Genomic DNA, 18,925 nt, shown 5'->3' on the forward strand with positions numbered 1-18,925 from the left:
ATCCGCCAAGACCAGGAACCTCAGTTTAAGCTGCAACCACACTCCATCCAGTCTGCAAAATCTTACACGATTTCCACCATTTCCAGGATGCTGCTCCCACGTCCCCTCATTTCTCTGGATCCGCCACTAGACCATGAAAACCTAACCAACCTGCAGTAAAAGTCCCTAACCAGACCTCATAGAGACCGCCCAAACCTCCCTAACTTTCCTTCAGAAGTGGCTAGTCGATGATGTCACACCCACTTCCGTTTTCGAAAAGGCCTCTTTTCATTCTCTAAGGCCGCTCTAGGCTGCCGCCTCGCAGGCGGGCTCCACAGCTCAATGGTTACTGGGCGGGGCCGTGACGTCCTTGGCGTGGCTGTAGGGAGGCCGCGGCGGGGAAAATGGCGGACGGGAAGGCGGGAGAGGAAAAGCCTGAGAAGCCGCAGCGAGTTGGAGCCGCCGGAGGTGAACACAACCCCAGCGTCGCGGGCTGAGTGGGATGCTCTGAGCCTTTCTATGAGCTCCCGGGGGTGGGGGGCGTAGAGTGGGGCGAGAATGGGCGAATCTGGCGCTCATCCGGCCAGGTGCTGGGCCCAGACAAGCCCCGGGCACGCCCGGTGCGGCCCGCTGTGATCCCGGCTCACCTCGCCTCTTTGCTGAGGGATAGTCGGCCACTGTTCGTCACCTCCTGGCCCCAGCGGACGCCCTAGTTCTGAGGAGAAGGGAGATGGGCACCAGAAAGGGGGATCGATCTCGGGATAGGATCAGGGGCGGCGATGCAGGAGCCGCTGCCGCCACACTGGAGATGCACGTAACACAAAACACGCGCACGCACTGGGTCACCCAGCAGTGGCCTCTGGAACTGGCCGCAGGCCGAGTTTCCGACGGTGCCGGCCTCTCACTTACACCTAGGGGTTAGTTTGCTGCTTTCTTTTCGCTGAGGAGGTGAATAACCCTGGCTTTTATATTTTCAAGCCGAATATTGACCATGTAGCGGGATGGGTGGAGCGGTTGCAGGAAAAGAGGAATACTTGGCCTGCCGGCTCGTTAAACTGTGAAGTCTAGTGTTAGGGCTTGGTTGCCTTTCTTTGAAGTGTCTGTCTTTTCTGAGTTAGGCTGTTGCCAGCTCGCTGCATGCCAAATATTTAGTTGGCTAAACAGGCTAGTGTGACTCTTCCTGTGTTTTGTTACGATGTACTCAGGTTACAGCTATCTTTATTCTGTTCTCTCCACGCCTGTAAATTTGGGTTTTGTACATTAAGGGAAAGAAGCATGTAATTTCTCCAGCTCCCCTTTGTCGTAACAAGGCAAGTAATTTAACACGTGCGAGCTGATCATAATATCTTTAGAACGTTTTAAATACTATTCTCCATTCTAACTCTTTCAAGTTCTTATCCCTAAAAGTATTTAGTACGAGAAAATACAGAATATTAATAGCATGTGAAGGCAGCTATTGGAAACTATTAACATGATGAGTTATCTTGGGAACAAAAATTGAGAAAAATGTAATGTTAAATTAGTTCCTTTGGACCCAGAATTTCCTAATTAAAAAACATGTACAATGCTATTGAGCGAAAACTCTCTCCCCATTCGCCCCCTTTTTTTGCTAGTAAAACAATTTAAAACCATCTAGTACTGCCTCATTAGGGATTTTTTTTCCCTTCAAAAGTTATTGGGTTTTTTTTGGAAATTAACGAATAAAATTATATTAAAAAGTAGTTTGAGGAAAACAAAATCTTATCTGGCTTTCAGACTATTTTAAATTTAGACTGAATTTTAAAGTGTTTTGACCAAGAGTGCTGGAGATGTGTAAAATGTACCTTTAATGTAAGCATAATTCCACTGTATAATTAATTCACTACCCTTTCAGTTAGGGATAATTAGCTCTGTAGTATGAATTTTGATGTTTCTATTTCAGCATATTTTTGTGTGGGGGTGGTATAAAATTATATTTGTTGATATTAAAAATTATTCTCGTCTCCTTGTTGGTGACTGAGAATAAGTAACGTTCTTTAATAACTTACATGATTTGCCTTGGGTGTGCCTCCCTTTACAAGAAAATAGTGCTGTTGCATATAAACCATTTTTGAATGTCAGATATTTTTAATGAAATTGTACAAAGGAATCATATAGTTAAAACATTTTAACTACAAATAGATCTTGCTAAATTGATAATTTTGTGGCAGGTAGACATTATGAAGTTTCTCTTAAAGGCTTACCTAGAGAATATTCTGATTTTTAATTCCTGTTGAACAATCCAGTAAGTTGAAAGTGTATTTTTTATGAGAGTGCTTCCATGGTTAACATGAATTTATGTCAGTAAGAGAAGCTATGTATTCAAACCACCTGTTCTCATCTTAAAGAGAAGAGAGAATGCTAAGAGTGAGGCCTTAGGTCCATTTTTTTTTTTCTATTTGGCTAAATTTTTGTAGCTCCTTGAAATAGAAATTTTAGAGAACAGCTATTCATATAATCATGGTCATTTCAGGGTATTTTAGGTTATCTAAGATCTACTTTATTATTTTTTGTAAAGAATTTTTTATAAGTTTATTTGAGCCAAAACTGACAGCAGTTGTCAGGAAGCAAGACCTGAAGTGCTCTTAAGGCTCGTTTTAATGAAATTGATGTTTTTTATGGCAGACACTAGGAAGGTCTTGCATATGTTCTCATTTAAGCTGCATGAGAGTCCTATTAGGGAGGTAGCTGTGTGTCCCTCCCTTTTTTTTTGAAGATGAAAAAATTACTGGTGTGCAAATGAATCATGAAGGATACCCTTGAACTTTCTTATTAAGTAAATTTTTTCAAAGTAAGGTACCTTTGTGGTCCAAGGTCCTCTATCCAGCTGTTCAATGGGGGAAGGAAAGTGTTTGTACCAAGTGTAATTTGATTTCACCTTAATTAACCTACACAGTTTGTTTGCTCGAAATGAATATAAACTAGATTAAATCCCTTTAATTAAAATATTCCTTGATAAAGAATCTAGCAGTTGCTATAACTATCCATGTTTTGTTATAAATCGATTTGCGATTTTCTTATTTTTAAAGCGGCCACATTTTTTTTAATCCATTAAAATTTAAGTCACATTGCTAAAAATTTTTACCTTACTAATCTATGAGCTTCCAAAATTTTGTTTTCCACAATCCCAAAATACAGAACATTTTATTAAATAATTGAAAATAGCAATTTTTATTAAAAGCCCCAAATACTAAAGTAGTACATGTTGTGTTTAAAGGAAAGCACTTAATGGACTTAAGAATGATAGTGGTATTTAATGGCATATTTCAAAGCTTAATTAGGTCAAAATTTCATATTCTAATGAGCTATTTATAAAATTTTAGAAATTATAATTATACTGATAATATAGATTTGGCTGTCATATTTTCCCATCTTAATTGATTATTTCATTTGCTTTATTTCCTAAATGTTTTGTGTATGTTACTGCATAATTGTTAGAAGAGGATTAATAAAAGAGAAAATAACAGCGCAACCCACGCTAAGTAATGAATACTAAAAGTACATCCACCTTCCTTCACTCCTTCCCCACCCCTTTTCATTTACTTGTAGATATTTTCTAAAGCTATCGAGTATTTACAGTTGCTTACAAAAAAAAAAAGACCACTTTTTGAGAGTGAGCAAGGCTAGTGATTTACTATATCCAGAAATAAATTGCTGGATCTGGAGTCAGTCGTGTGTAGAAATGACCTCATCGACATAGTGTCATTGACATAGTGTTTAATCTTCAGTGTGCACCTGAGATGTGGGTGTTCTTAATAGTTTGCCTCTTCAGATGACAAGAACACAGATGTGAATAAAATTGAGTTGCTGCCAGTTGATAATTAATGGTAGAGTAGTTTTCCCAGCTCACCTTTTCATGCTACCTTTTTCTAGAGCAGTCTCTATAGGAATTTTCCCTACAGCATCATGTGATTGATTGGACAGATATTATTGTGTTTCATGTGTTAGCACATACTAGTTCAGCTCATTGTCACATTTGCTGTGTTAATATTATAGTAAGAATTATGTTTTCACTTTTCATATTTATGCTTTCATTTTTCTAAATTTTTTGTTTCTGGGTAAAAGGAGATCTAGAATTAGGTAAAGATAGGTTTTAAAAGAACTGGAAAGCTTGACTAATTATGGCCCTTGGGTCACAGTTCAAAGAGCAGTTACACTACCATCAAGACTAAATATTCTTTATCCTGTTCGTTTTGATGTTTTTCTGAGTTTTTATATGTTCCAATACATCAGAGTTTTCAATTTTAGCTGTGTATCAGTCACACAGAAGTTATCATTGTTTGGGTTTTACTGTATATTCCATACATTATTAAAAGTATACATAGAAGCAGAATAAAATTTAGCATAAATTATTTTAGTTATAAACTTAGACTTTGAAAAAAAATGAATAATACTTTTTTTAAGGAAACTCTAAATTGAGTTCTGATTTTTTAACTATTGAATAGCAATCTTTAATTCTTCAGGTGCTTTTGTAATTTCACATCTAAATAAGTGAATGGCACCTCCTGGGGAAATTCCCAAAACCTAGTCCTGCTTAATTCCTTCCCTACATTGTCATTACAGCTTTCACCCCTTGTCCAAAGGGAATAAAAAATTCCTTTTATTTCTCTAAACAAAATCAAATGTTCTGTTCAAAGTGCTTATTAACTAGAAACCTTGTAATTCCAAAACTATGTAGATCAAGATCTATAGCCCACTGGTTTTTTGACCCCTTACTTGTCAGTCTATGTTTAATTTCCCCTTACCCCCCATTCTAGCTTTTTGTCCTGTTTTCTTAACTATCGTTAGAGCCATCCCTTAGGTCATCTTCATAAAAATCTCCATCAACAAACTACTTATTCACCGTAGCAGAATATATTTTATTTGGTGAATTGGTCAACTGGGGAAAGAAAATAAAATTTTTAATAAAAGTCAGCTTTCTGTCTTTCTTACCTCTCAATATGTTCTTAGATAGCTTTCTTGTGTAACAGATCTAAGATATTCAAGATGTGAACTAATTTCATCATGAATACAAACATGAAGAAAATTACTGAAACATCTTGCATTCCCAACATTATATATATATATATTTATATTTATGCCTTCTACTGTTTGAAATTGTAATTAGCTTGTGTTTCTTTCATGAGAAAAAAATAATATATAGACATAAGTAGAATTGTTAAAGGCTCTTAAGGGTAGCTTAAAACAGGCGATAACCAAGTTTTCAGAGTAGAATTAAATTACTCAAAAGGCAGTAACTTTGAAGTCTTCCTTTAAGTTCTTTTACAAATAAAGATTGTATGAGATGTACACGAGGAAGACATCACTCAAGAAAATTACTCCAGGGGTTATTAACATTATAGTTAAGGTAATAATGGGCTGTTCAAAACTAGGTACTTTGTGTAACTAGTAGTATATTATTGAAGATTATTATAATTACTAGTCAAATGTATTCTGTGATGTGACTAATTGCTCACAAACTCGTTTGTTTAGAATAATTTATAGACCTTAATTTCTAAAAAGCAAAATCTCACTAGATTATTGTACAGTTTATATAACAGTTTTTAGTTGAAGGGCTTTTACTTTTTGTGAACTCTATGTTTATAATTTTAAATTGCTCTGTATTTTATGCTAGTTAATTCATGGGAGCCTCTTCTACTGCCACACAATCTCAGTTCCTGCTGTATACTCTAACAAACAGTGGAAGAGACTGTTGGGTCAGTAGGTGACAACTACAGAGGTATCTTCCTTATAACGATGCTTTTTGAGGTTGCTGCTCCCATCAATCTGCTCAGTAAAAATAGCTCATCTTGGTAAGTTGTTTCGACTTCACCAGGACCTGAAGAAGAAGCAGAAAAACCTGTGAAAACTAAGACTGTTTCTTCCAGTAATGGAGGGGAAAGTTCCAGTCGCAGCGCTGAGAAGCGATCAGCTGAAGAAGAAGCTGCTGACTTCCCAACAAAACCAACAAAGATCTCCAAGTTTGGATTTGCCATAGGTAGTCAGACGACAAAGAAAGCCTCAGCCATATCCATCAAACTTGGATCAAGTGTGAGTTGTTATTTTATATATGATGTTTGTAATGGGTTTTAAGAATTTGTTTTGGAAACCTGCTTTAACTTGGTTAGGTAAATTAAATGTAAGAAGGTACATGGATGCATGAACTTAACATGTAAGTATTTAAGGAGTTACTATATGTTCAAGAAAGGTCTGGATGAATTATAACTCATAAAGTTATTTTAAAGAAATGTTTGCAATATGAGAGGGGAACAACTGTTATAAACATCATATGATTATAAGTAGCTTAGAATTTTTACTAAGTTGAGCAAAACCTCTTGAAAAATATTTTCAGAAAGAATTTCAGCTTATATTTCTTAACTTTTCAATCTAGTAATATTAAAAATAATATCTCTAGAAATCAGTTATTTTTCTTAAACTACTCATAAGGTATTACCTGGTCAGAGCTCCTGGTTATCTTACTTTGGAGCTACAAGTGGATATTGATATCCTGTGACAGTAGTTACAGATGAACTTTGATCCCTTATTTTAATATGTAAACTTTGAATTAGTACTAATGAACTAATGGAGCGTCTGGAAAGTATTTGAAATGCTAGATTGAAACACATGAGATTTAGAAATTAGACAATTTCTGACTTATAAAAGTGACAATTTTATACGGTTCAACCAAATGGATCTCTTCTTTAAGTTAATTATAGTGTATCACTATTGGCTTTAGAAAATACATTCTTGTATAAGGAGGAAAAGTCTTATAATTATTTTGAGTTGTTTATTCATGTCTAGTCTATGAAAATTAATGCTCAGTTGCCAAATGCATACAGCTTTTTTCTGCACTAGATGTTTATTCAGAGATCTTAAAAATATGGATCAGGTTACTACTAGAGTTTTAAAAGAACTGCCATCCTCAGAACCCCCACTCCCATCCTATGCTGCTTTGTTTGCCTTTTGTCTTTCTTTCTTCCTTTGTTTTTTAAAATTCAATCTGAACAAAAGACATTTAGCTTGTAACTTCATTACTTATGACTAGTCTCCCTATTTGAACTGATTTTTTTGTTTGTTTAAGTTGGGTTTTTTAAAAGTTTCATAGACCTAACTGCATAAATATATACATTTTTTGATAGTCATTAAACATGTATTCTCATGTATACTTCTGATACACATGTTCCCCCGATAGTAAATTTTACTGTGGTTCAACACCCCCAATATCAGATATCCAAATCCCTACTTTTTTTAACTCATTGACATGATTTAGTTATTGCTGATCATATTAGATGGGAAAGTTATGTTTGAAAAGGTACCTACTCAGTAAAATTTTTAATCTTTGGAAAACAAAGATCTGTTTTCATAAAATAAACTAGTATAAACAGTCTTCCTAGGAGTTGAGATGTAGGACATAAAATATAGTTTAAATCATTGCTTTTCTTTATATGATGTGAAAAGATAGTTGATGAACCAGCAAATACTTGTGTCTTTGTTGTATGTAATTATCAAATACATGACTTTAAAAGATTAAAGGATGTTTCTAGAGTCACTATGCGTAATCTCCAAATTAACATTTTTTATTCCTTCAAAAGCAAACGTTGTTTACAAAAAGTATTTGTTTGTTTTAGAAGAAGGGATGGTTAATTTTGTTTCAGCAGGTCAGAGAAGATTTCTCTGATGAGGTGATATTGGAGTTGGCCTTAAGTATAGGCAGGGGGCAAAAAGGCATCTTGGATAAAAGGAATTTCTTGCAAAGGCAGTTTAGGTATGAACCCACATGGTGCATTCAGGAAAATGTTCGTAGTTTGGAAGCGGAAGGAAAATGTAGGATAGAAAGCCCCCAAAATGAGACCTTTGGACTAAATCATAGAGGGCTTATTTCTATAATATAGTTTGGCTTTATTCTTTAGGTTCTAGCAGGGCTATGGAGCAATATGAGTCTTGACCCTTAAACAGATTTGCATTTTAGAAACATCACTCCATATAGATCACTCAGTACCAAGAATTAGAGGGGAAAAAAACAGAAGATGGGGGAGATGGTGCTTCTAACAGTTCAGGCAAGTAATGCTAAATGACCTTAGGCGTTGATAGTGTGGTAGTGTGATGCGAAGGCAGGGAAATTTAAGTTTATTAAATAGAAATCTAATCAGCAGGACTTTAACAGTAGGATGTGCAAGTTGAGGAAAATTTTCTGGCTTGGTATTTATGAACACTATGAAACTAAAGTACCTGAGCCACAAGAGCTCTAAATGGAGCTGTTTGTTGTCCAGTGGGCAGATGACATCCTATTTGGAGATAGGATTTGGTAGTTACAACTATTTAAAACTTTGGGAATGAATGCAGTCTACCAGGAAAGTATAGAAAACGAAAGGTAACTAACAACAGAACCTTGAGTATCTGTTATTTAAGGGAAAAAAAGAGGGAGGGGAGAGAGAAAAGAAAAAGTCAGAGAATTATGAGAATAGCCAATAAAAAGCAGTGTCACAGAAGCCAAGGTACAGGTGTTTTCAAAAAGGAGCTGATAGAGTCAAATGCAGCGTACTAGTCATTATTAACCCTACAGTATCGGGGTCACCTGATTCTGAGTGAGTGACGAATCATGGGAAATGGATGGTAAGGGAGGGAGCCAGATTGCAGTGGATTGAAGACTGAATGGGTGGCTAGAGGATTGGAGATAGTGACGACAATTAACGTCAAAAACTTTAGAGAGAAGCACATTCACAGGCCAGAGGGCACAAAATTAGCTAGTAGAAAGATGGATGTTTTTTATGTTCCCAAGGCACACTATATTTATTTTTTACTGTGGGAAAGTATTACTAATCATTTTCTCTTGCCTGAACCAGATACCCCTTAGCTAAATAATGCTAAATTATAGGTCATAACTAGAAAATCTTTTACAGGAGGAAAATAGATGGACAATGAAGTAAAATAAAACCTATCTGAGTTCCTTAAGATTATTTCTAAGAAAACATAAAGTTGAATCTTTGAAGATAAATTATTTTTATCATTTAACAAGTTTGTGTAAACATTGTGTGATACTCTTTAATATGTTTCTTCTTCAGAAGCCTAAAGAAACTGTTCCAACTCTTGCTCCAAAAACCCTTTCAGTAGCAGCAGCTTTTAATGAAGATGAAGATGTAAGTTGACACCTAGTTTTGTTATTTTCCTTTAATAACTAGTTTTTTAAGGAAGATGTTACCAGCAAATTATAGGTTGTATTAATGGTACTTAGTGAATTTCCTTTGCAACTGTGATCACTTTTTTTGTGTGTATGACATCTGCCAAATCTGGATGTTTCTATTTATTTTATTTGGTAGTAGGGTTATTTAAAAAATTATTGACTCTGGGGACAAGGAACTTAAAAATCAAACCAACAATTGCTGATTATGAATAATAATATCTATTTGTACTAGGAAGTATGTAGTACCCCCTCAAAAAAATTCAGTACTGCTGCCTTGAATAAATTCTATAGTTGAAGTCTTCAGTGATGAGACATTATGCATGCATTCAACTTTTAAAAGGCAGCAATAATGCTTTCTCTATTTATCCCCATGAGGAATAACAGTAACAAATAATATAAGTGATTCTGCTAGAAGTTTTACTCAGTAAGCATATATTCCAGGATAAGCATGAGATGCTTATCTGCTGTTCACTTAGGCAGTCCTAGTTCCCTCATGCCCTTCAAAGTGTCCCTCTCTTACCAGGCTTATGAATGACATTTGGAATTTTAAGTATAATTTTCACTGATTTTTTTTCCTTAGGCTTTGACTTTAAAACCTAACCCCCATTAAGATGTGGCCCCATTTGTAACAATTAAGCATTACAGGGTACATGATGAGTAATTGCTCCTCAAGGGAATATAAATAAGAAATATATGTTCAGAGGTGCACAAACACTGGGGCAAGAGTGATTGGGAAGACTATATAAGAGAAGAAATATGAGTTGGGTGCTAAAACATTAGGCAGGATTTTGAGAAACCATGGAATATTTTTGTAAGCTAAGACATTGCTTTCAAATCACAAATGGTAGATACTAAGCAGCTGGATTTGACTGGATTGGAGATTTTTGTAGAGGCGTTTAGGCAAGGATAAAAGTGGGATGATTGGAGCCCAGATAAGTAGGTAAAGAATTATATGATTATCACTGCATCCTCCTTGGATGTTTACTCATTCTACATATTTTGAGTGCTTTCTATGTGCTAGGCACAGTGAGATTACGGAGATAAATTAGATACGTTCCTCTAGAAACTCAGCATAGTAGAGCAGAGACTTAACACATGAAACAGTACAAAATAAAAGTCAGAAGTACCTGAAGAGATGAAGTAATGTGGAAATTCAGGGGAAGGAGAGAGACTGGGTAACTTTCTGAAGCAGCATGGAAAGACCATTGGACTGGCAGTTGGGAAGACCTGGATTCTTGTCCTGTTTGTCCAGTTATTAACTGGTAGAAAGCCTCTGAATAAATAAGTCACTTTACCTTTTTGGAGCCTTAAGTTTTTTAACTGTAAAATTCAGGCTCAATTTAGAGCATAGATATTTAATTGTTTTTCAGAGTTCTGGGGTTCTGTGGAAATGTGTCAGGAGCTACTGTGCTATTAGGTGATGCCTAACAAGCAGGGCTCTAGTCTCCTGCCCTTGTTTCATTTATAGTGATTCTCTTATCTGTTTGATATTTGGGAACACAAGATTTTGTTGAGGAAAAAAGTATTTCATTGCCTTGCCTCCCTCCAAAAAAGTTTGAAAAGCACTAACTTTAATATTTAATGTTTTCTGCCATTTCTAAATTCTTAAGAGATTAGGTACAACTTTAGTATATACGGATTTTATGAGGAAAGGGCAATATAGGAAGAAGGGAACAGCATATGTAAAAGTAGAGGCTGGAAATTGTAAGCACCTACATAACAGTAATAGCTTATTTGAATGCCTTACAATTTGGATATCTTTTCACATAACTTTATTTTACTCTCCATATATCCCTGTGAATTGTGTGATACAGTTATTTCTATTTTGAAAATGGAGAAATTAAGTAATGTATGCATAAGTATGTGCTAATGCACACAAATGTTGAACTAGAATTTACATCTTGTGTTTTCTAATCCTCTGTTCTTTGCATCATCCTTTTCTGTCTTCCCTAACTATTTTCTAAAGAAATTTTGGACTGGTTCAGCAATACTATTTCTGCTATAAGATAATGATAGTAAAGGATAAACTTGTCTCTTAGATAAAAAAATGCATCTAAAATCTTCATCTGGCTCTTCTTTTGTAGAACATGGTTAAGTAACCTTGGATGTATATCTGAGCCTAAAATATATTGGACAAATGCATCATTTAATTAATTTTGAAATTAAAAATTTTTTTTCAGTTGTATCTCTTTAGTCTTCTTTAGTTTGGACAGTTCCTCTCTGATTTCATGGTATTAACATTTTCAAAGAGTTCAGGCCAGTTATTTTATATAATGTCCCTCAGTTGGAATTTTTCTGATGTTTCCTCCTGATTAGATTCCCATTCCTTTTGACACGAATACCACAGAAATGATGTCAAGTTCTCAGTGCATCATATCAGGGAGCACAGGTTGTCATTATGTCTCATTACTAGCAACGTTAACTTTGATCATTTGTTTAAAGTGATGTCTGCTAGATTTCTCTACTGTCAAATTACTATTTTGCCTTTTCTAATTAAAATTTATCTTTTTGGGGCTATTTGAGCATATGCGGAAATACATAATTTCTTAAACATTTAGTCATGAGAGTTAACATCCATTGGTGATTCTTGCCAGAATCAATTATTATGTTTGCCAAATGATTATTTTTCAAATTTGTTTCATCTCTTCAATGTTTATTGTCTCATTGTAAAGGAAAGCTTTCCTTTATATAAGTGTGGGCTCGTGGATTCTTTATTCAGTAGGCTATAATGCTCAAATTGTTCCAGATTTGACCAGTAGAAATTCCTTTAAGGTGGATCTTAAGGACACCCTTTTTAAAAGGGATATGTAGCTCGGCAGCAACATTTATGCATAAAAACATCTAAAAGGAACTTGACATGTAATATATCTTTTTAGTAGTTATAAGGAAAAGTAGTAAGGCATGAACTTCAAGGTGTCTTTATAGTAAAGCAGACATTTTGAGAAAGAACAATATAGTAAAGTGGTTAAGAGTCTTTGGCATTTGACTGTTTTGCTATTTATTAGTTTCGTAATCCAGGACAAGTTAACCTTGTTTAACTCATGATAATCATACCCACCTTGTGGGATTGTCAGGATTTTAAAAGTCATACGTATTAAAGCATTTGGCACAATATGTAGTACATAATAAACAAATGGTTTTAGTTCTAGAATATCAAGTTTTTACCACATTTTTTAATGTTAAATCAGTATACTAAAAGATGTGCTTTTCTTTTTAAAGTGTAGTTAAGATAATTTCCCCCTTTTACCAAAATTTACAGTATTGAAAATGCTAAAAGACTTAGATATAAATTTTAGCATATTTGTAAATAAATGAATTAAAAAAACCTATATGCAGTCATCTCCGTTTACTTCTTTTTCCTCTAGAGTGAACCAGAGGAAATGCCTCCAGAAGCAAAGATGAGAATGAAGAATATTGGAAGGTATTATAATTTTGCATGAATATTGTAGAAAATGATGGTGAATTTAAATTTTTTTCTGATATACAAAGAAATGGCTTTCATCTCTTTATGATCTCAATCCTAATCTTGGTCAGAAATGTCCTTTTCTCCTTGATAACTTAGATGCCAAATACCAAAATAAGACATTTTAATTTTTCTTCACTGTTTCTGGTATCATGGAAATAATCTTAATTTCAAGTTATATGTTCAGTTTCCTATCTTTATATGCATAAATGAATAACTTAGAGGCTAGTAAGAAAGTTCAGCTTCAAATCAACCCATATTATGTCCATTTCTACCAAATGTATAAGCTCCCAAAGAACTAAGTCCTAAGTCCATAAACAAGCATCAGTCTTCAGAATTTTGGTTTATGATTCAAATGGGAACAGTCCCGGTGGCACTGTTGGATCCAGTGCCTTCCTTTCATACTGGAAACCAAGAAATACATCTGACATTGGAACCCAGTCTGAACACCTAGTATACATCTATCTAAACATCGAAATAGTTTATAAAATGATCTGAACCTTTCTGTGTGTGATACATCTGAATGTTTTTCTTCTGTTTCACATTTTATAAATGCTAATGGCAAGCCAACAAATTGATTTCATGACCTTATTAATGGTTTGCAAGCAGCAGGTTTAAAAACCATAACGGTTGCCTCCCTTAGCTATGTATCAGAATCACCTTAAATGTTTATTAAAACTACATATTTATTTGGCCCTTCCTCAGGCCTACCGAATCTGAAATTTTAGGACTGGGTCTATGGAAAGTGTATTTTTAAAAAGCTCTGTAGGAGCTTCTGATGTTCAGCCTGTATTTTGAATGAGTTAAAAACATGGCCCAAAGGCTTTATATAACATTTTAAATAAATTTCTTTTAACACAGGGATACACCAACATCAGCAGGACCAAACTCCTTCAACAAAGGAAAACATGGGTTTTCTGATAACCAGAAGCTGTGGGAGCGGAATATAAAGTCTCATCTTGGAAATGTCCATGACCAAGACAATTAAATGATGTGCTTTGAAATTGGAGTGCAGGGTGGGTGTAAAGTTAAAAGGAACAGTTTCCTTTTTAAAGAATGGTATAAGACTATCTTTGGAGCCACCTTTTTTTTTTTTTAAGATTGAGTGGTACACTAATAAATGAGAGTTTGAAATTAGAGGTAATTTATGTTTTATATACAGATTTCAAGACATTTGCTAATTTTGTAGTTTCATGTGATTAGTTTCCAAAGGTTACAGATAATAAAAAAAATCAGAAATGGTACCTTTTTAAGAATTGCATATTTTTTTAGACACAACTATTAGCACATTAAGAGGGAAGCAAAAAGTTATTGTCTGTTTAAACTGTTAGCAGTTAACTAACTTAACTCCCTTATTAACCTAAACTTTCTGGCTCCCAGGAACAGCCTTATAGAGAAAGGGAGTATTATATTGGGAGGAAAATGTTACTGGACTATTGACAAAAAGTAAATTAGATAAAATATTGTTTTTTTTCCTAATGGGCATTTGTTTTGTTTTAAGTCATAAACTAGATGTCGCATTGCTATCAGTGATACAGATGCTTAGCTCTTTTTAAAAAAAATTTTTTTTAAATTTTATGTAAACTGTTGAGTATTTGAAATAGCCCACTTCACTTTAATGGGTCTTGTCTACCTTCATTAGTCTTCAAAGAACAACCATATGCTACCAAAGTAAATCAGTATTTTGAATGTGCTTCTCTTGGTTTTTGTTATTAGCTAGTTCCTGTAAGCATTTCCACCAAATCTTGAAGCAAGTCATAAGGAAGCTGTTTCTTTTAAAATACAAACCACCACCAAAAATTTTAAATGTACATAATACTTAAATATTTGGCTGTTTTTATTTTTTAAAAGGTAACAAACACCAAAAAAGCAACATTGTATGAAGATGGGAAATGAGAAAGATGCACTTTCTGTAACTTTGTCCAGACATTTAAGTTACTAACTTGTGAAATCCAATTTGATTTGAACTTACTACAGGAATTCTTATTTAGTACAATAATATGGTTTAAGTGTATACATAGTAACCAACGGCCTCTCAAAAGCACATTTTAGGTACTGAAAATAGAAAGAAAAATGCATCTTTAAACATTTTATGGAATCTTTGAACACATATACTTTGTTAGAGCTGTGTGTTGTAGGGGTTTTTTTTTTTTGTACTTTTGTATTGTAAATGGATTCTTTTTTAATGTGACAGTTAAACACATCTTTAAAGGCGCAGTCATAGATAAAAATGCAGTATGATTTCCTTGAAAACTCCTACAATGTTATGTTTGCAGGCAGCTCCAGACTGTCTTAATGGTGGTAACTACTTGCTAAGCTCTTTTAATAGGTAATAATAACTCCAGAGAAGAATCCTGTATATACTCCTAACACTTTGTTCACTTGCATTTAAGTTTAGAGTAAGCCCCAAGTAAAACAATGGAAATGTATATTGAACTATTAGTTCTTACATGATTTAATTATATCAAGATACATGAATTTAACTTGCTTTAATGTAGGCGAACTTTTCATTTTTGTCCATTTTACTGTTTATGTTAAAATAACATTCCTCTCCTACATATTCTTTTCTTGACTTAAATGAAATATTAACCTAAGGTCAAGATGGGAGAGAGAAACGACTGAGATGAATGTCTTTACTAAAATACCAATAAATTTGTCAAACTCAATAGTGTTCTTATTTTCTATTCCACTCGTTGCTGGGGCTTTTTTGGTTTTTGTATTTTGTTTTTGTTTTTTTTAAACAGAAGAGACAAATGTTATGATTGTTGCTTTTGCCCAGTTTGTTGGCCAGAGTAATGGGAGATTTAAAATTATTGAAGTTTACCTAACTTAGCACTTAGTACTACTATAGCATCATCTGCCTCCTCCACTGCCAAAGTATCTGTCCTGTGCTGTAGAAAATTCTGCCAAGGCATATCTTTGAAAATCCTTAGATGTTAGAAGGTATTCTCTTATTAGTGTCTGCCATTCACTAGTTCTGTATAGTTTCTTGATGTTTATAATGCTGTCCAGTAGGTCAGGTCTTAGTAAACAAAAAGTTTGAACTACATTTTAGAATTAAGACACGTATCTAGTTTGACTAATTACAGATGAAGGCTATGAGTTTCAAGTGTTTTTTCTTTAATGATCAAGGTTAGCTTGACATACTATGAAAAGATTGTTGAAGTTACTTTTATGGTCAAGTGAAGATACTTTTTAAATTTTTTTAACTTCATTTAGAAAAAATTTCAGACTTAGAAAACATTGCAAAAACAAAGTATTCCCATGTTCTCCAAATGTTAACATCTTACATAACCACAGGACAATTATCAAAATCAGGTAATTAACATTATAATACTTTTATCTGTTATATTATTTTATACTGTTATTCTACAGACCTGATTCAGATTTCACCATTTGCTCCACCAACGTCTCCCTAGTTGGAGATCCACTTTATTGTCATCTCTCTTTAGCTCCTTTGGTCTGGGACACTTCTTCAGTGTTTGTCTTCCATGCCCTTGAACTTTCTGAAAAGTATAGGCCAATTATTTGTAAAAGATCTCTTAATTTGGGGTTTGCAATTGGTAAGTATCTTGTGGGGAAATTTTTGGGACTGTGTACGTATCCTATTATACTTTTCCCCACTATTTGGCAAGAATTCATTCCCTCCCACCCCATGGTTCTTTCCTGAAACAATTGTTAGTGTACTATTTGCCAAATGATGATTTTCTGTTTCCATCATTCCTTCTAATTTTAGTAGTTGAAATTCTACTGTGAGGAAGTTTTCTTCTCTGTTCTTATTTTATTGATTATTTTCTAGGTTATAACCCTTTGTTACTCAAAATGTCCCAGATTTTCCCATGCAAACTGATTCCAGTTGACTCACATATCTTTTTGACCTGTCCCCATCCTTTTAAAAAATACTTCCTTAATTTCTACACCAGAAGATATAATGGACCCATCTTGTATTTTCTCCTCCAGCCCTGGAATCAGTGATTTGTCTAAACATCCATGGGTCCTTTTATGAGAGAATGGTATTCAGAAACCAAAATCGGCACTAGGTGTACTCCTTGGTACTGAGGTGGACTTGTTTCTAACCTACTTAACAGCTAGAAAAATGTTATGTATGCATACATGTATTTCTAGATCTGTGTATATTTGTATTTGTATACTATATGTATGTATCTTCATGAGTTCATATCGATACTTCCAATACCAGACCAACAGAGTTCCTTCTAGTCTTTCTCCTTTCTATATTTGTAACTCTTGTCCAACAGTAATCTGACTTTGACTAGCCATAATATGTTGATTTATTTGCTTCATTTCTAGAATACACATGAAGTACTTTTCAGAATTACTAATTCATGTATTTCCCTATTAAAAACAAACTACTATCTAGTGTACAGTTCCTTTTCTTTTTAGTCTTAGAGTACATAATCAAAATTCTGTTAGAAAATTAAGTAGGTTCTTTTCTCTGCTCCCCTTTTCAGTATGGTTAAGTTACTCATTTGTAATGCAATCAGTTAATTTGTATTTCATAATGAATGCCTGACCATTGTTAATTTTTTGATGTGAAATTTTAGCATAGTTACAAAAGTTAGAACTGCAGAAAAATGTATCACTCTTCCCTATCTTTTCTATCTTATTCTTTCTCCTGCCCTTTCTATCCTGATTACCTACCTATAGCTAATCTATGGTTTCTGATTTATCCTCTTTCTTTTTGATAGATGGGTATTTATTATTTCTCCTTTTTTCTTAATGGAAGGTAGCATAGTTACTCTCTTTTACTTTTTTTCACTTTCCACTGTATCCTATAACAACCACATAGAACTCCATTGTGTGAATATACCATAGTTTTATACAGTTAATTTATGCATTTCTAATATTTTGTGTAGATCATTTCTAATATTGTCTCTTGGCTTTGATTATAGTTTTTGATTTTTTGGTTTTTTTTTTTGTTTTTGCTGTGTGAAAGCTTCCATTTTTTATGCAGTAAACTTTGTTAATCTTATAGCTTCTCAATTTTATGTTAATGGTTAGCTTTTATACTAAAGTTAATGATGAATTCACCCATGTTTTTTTAGTGCTGTATTGTTTCATTTTAGAATTTAAATAAGATTCCTGATCTATTTAAGGCATTTCTTGTGGATTTATGAGATTGGGAGCTAATTTGTTAAGTGATACCTTTATGATGTTAAGTTCATCCTAATTGAAAGCAATCTGTTTTAGCCTCTTTCAGGAGTGTTTTTAAATTTTTTCTCATATAGCTTTTGCATATTTCTTGTTAAGCTTATTCCTAAAGCATGTTAATTTTCTTTGTTCTTGAAATGGGGTTTTCTCTATTACTGTTTATTGGCTATTTTAAGATATGAAGGCTTTTTCCGTGTGTTAAGTCTTGCTATCTTATTAAATTCTTTCTTTTTGAGTTTTATCATTGATTCTCTTAAGATTTTTTCAGGTATATCATATCACCTGAAACTAGAGATGGTCTTACTTCCTTAATTTTTGTGCCCCTAATTCATTTTTCTTGCCTAATTACATTGACTAATATTTCTTTTAGTATTAGTACAATATTGAGTAGCAGTAGAAATAATGGGCATCCTTGCCTTATTCTGTTCTCAGTGGAAATGTCCTCATTGTTTTACCATTAAATAAGATGCTGGCTTTAGTACCAAGGTAAACATTGTATCACCTATTACTATTTTCTTAAGTGCTTTTATCAGGAATAGGTATTATCAGGAATTTTGTCAAAGGCTTTTTCAGCATTGACTCAATGAGTGAAAACTTTAATAAAAAGAATTATAAACATGAGAACTCTCAGGTATAGCAGAAGCAGCAACTGTAGGAAGAAACTACCACCCTTAGGGCCAAGGAAGTAGGTGATCAAGGAAAAGACTTAACATCTTAGAGGAGAGGCCCAGGCCAAACTTCAGATCTTTGAGGAGAAAGTGCTGTTGCTACAGATAAGAGCAATATCCAAGTTGTTCATCACCACAATGAAGACAAATTTTGGAAACCCCTTGATTCAACTTCTGCATGAAAAATCTCTGGTGATAGGTAGCCATCCACCCTCACAGGAATTCATTGTTGGTTAGCAACAATTATTTTTCATTTTTTTGTGTGTGTTTTTTGGGTTTTTTTTTTTCATTTTACTATACTTTATAAATTTACTGCATGGATTCTACATTATTTTGGTAATTAGAGAAATGTATGGGGAAGAGAGGAATCTCTAAATAAGGTGACTTTTAGGTTAGCTGTCATGCTAAAGCTTGAGATAAGAGAATTTTCACAGACCCAACAGTCTTGAGCCACAACACAATAGACTT

General features: G+C 34.1%; 1 protein-coding gene across 2 annotated transcripts; it reads left to right on the forward strand.

The window, feature by feature from the left end:
* The first annotated feature begins 268 nt into the window (after positions 1–268).
* Positions 269–15,286, forward strand: PCNP (PEST proteolytic signal containing nuclear protein). Of its 2 annotated transcripts, XM_039856860.1 has the most exons (6): positions 269–447; positions 5,612–5,789; positions 5,865–6,027; positions 9,039–9,113; positions 12,523–12,578; positions 13,482–15,286. In XM_039856860.1, the coding sequence occupies exons 2-6, from the start codon at positions 5,734–5,736 to the stop codon at positions 13,606–13,608; spliced, it is 477 nt and encodes a 158-aa protein (XP_039712794.1). In that variant the 5' UTR covers positions 269–447; positions 5,612–5,733; the 3' UTR covers positions 13,609–15,286. The 2 variants fall into 2 exon arrangements, with proteins under 2 accessions (XP_039712794.1, XP_039712793.1); XM_039856859.1 differs by lacking the exon at positions 5,612–5,789 and having other exon boundaries at positions 5,813–6,027.
* Positions 15,287–18,925: the final 3,639 nt, after the last annotated feature.

The sequence above is a fragment of the Pteropus medius genome, unplaced genomic scaffold, assembly GCF_902729225.1.
Source record: "Pteropus medius unplaced genomic scaffold, Ma_sr-lr_union100, whole genome shotgun sequence".
NCBI lineage: Eukaryota > Metazoa > Chordata > Mammalia > Chiroptera > Pteropodidae > Pteropus > Pteropus medius.

What these genes read in the sequence shown, in the direction of transcription:
- PCNP (XM_039856859.1), top strand. Translation starts at nt 384, where the DNA reads ATGGCGGACGGGAAGGCGGGAGAGGAAAAGCCTGAGAAGCCGCAGCGA. An exon ending in GCGAGTTGGAGCCGCCGGAG is followed by an intron (nt 448 to 5,812) that starts GTGAACACAACC and finishes CGACTTCACCAG; the next exon opens with GACCTGAAGAAGAAGCAGAA. An exon ending in CTTTTAATGAAGATGAAGAT is followed by an intron (nt 9,114 to 12,522) that starts GTAAGTTGACAC and finishes TTTTTCCTCTAG; the next exon opens with AGTGAACCAGAGGAAATGCC.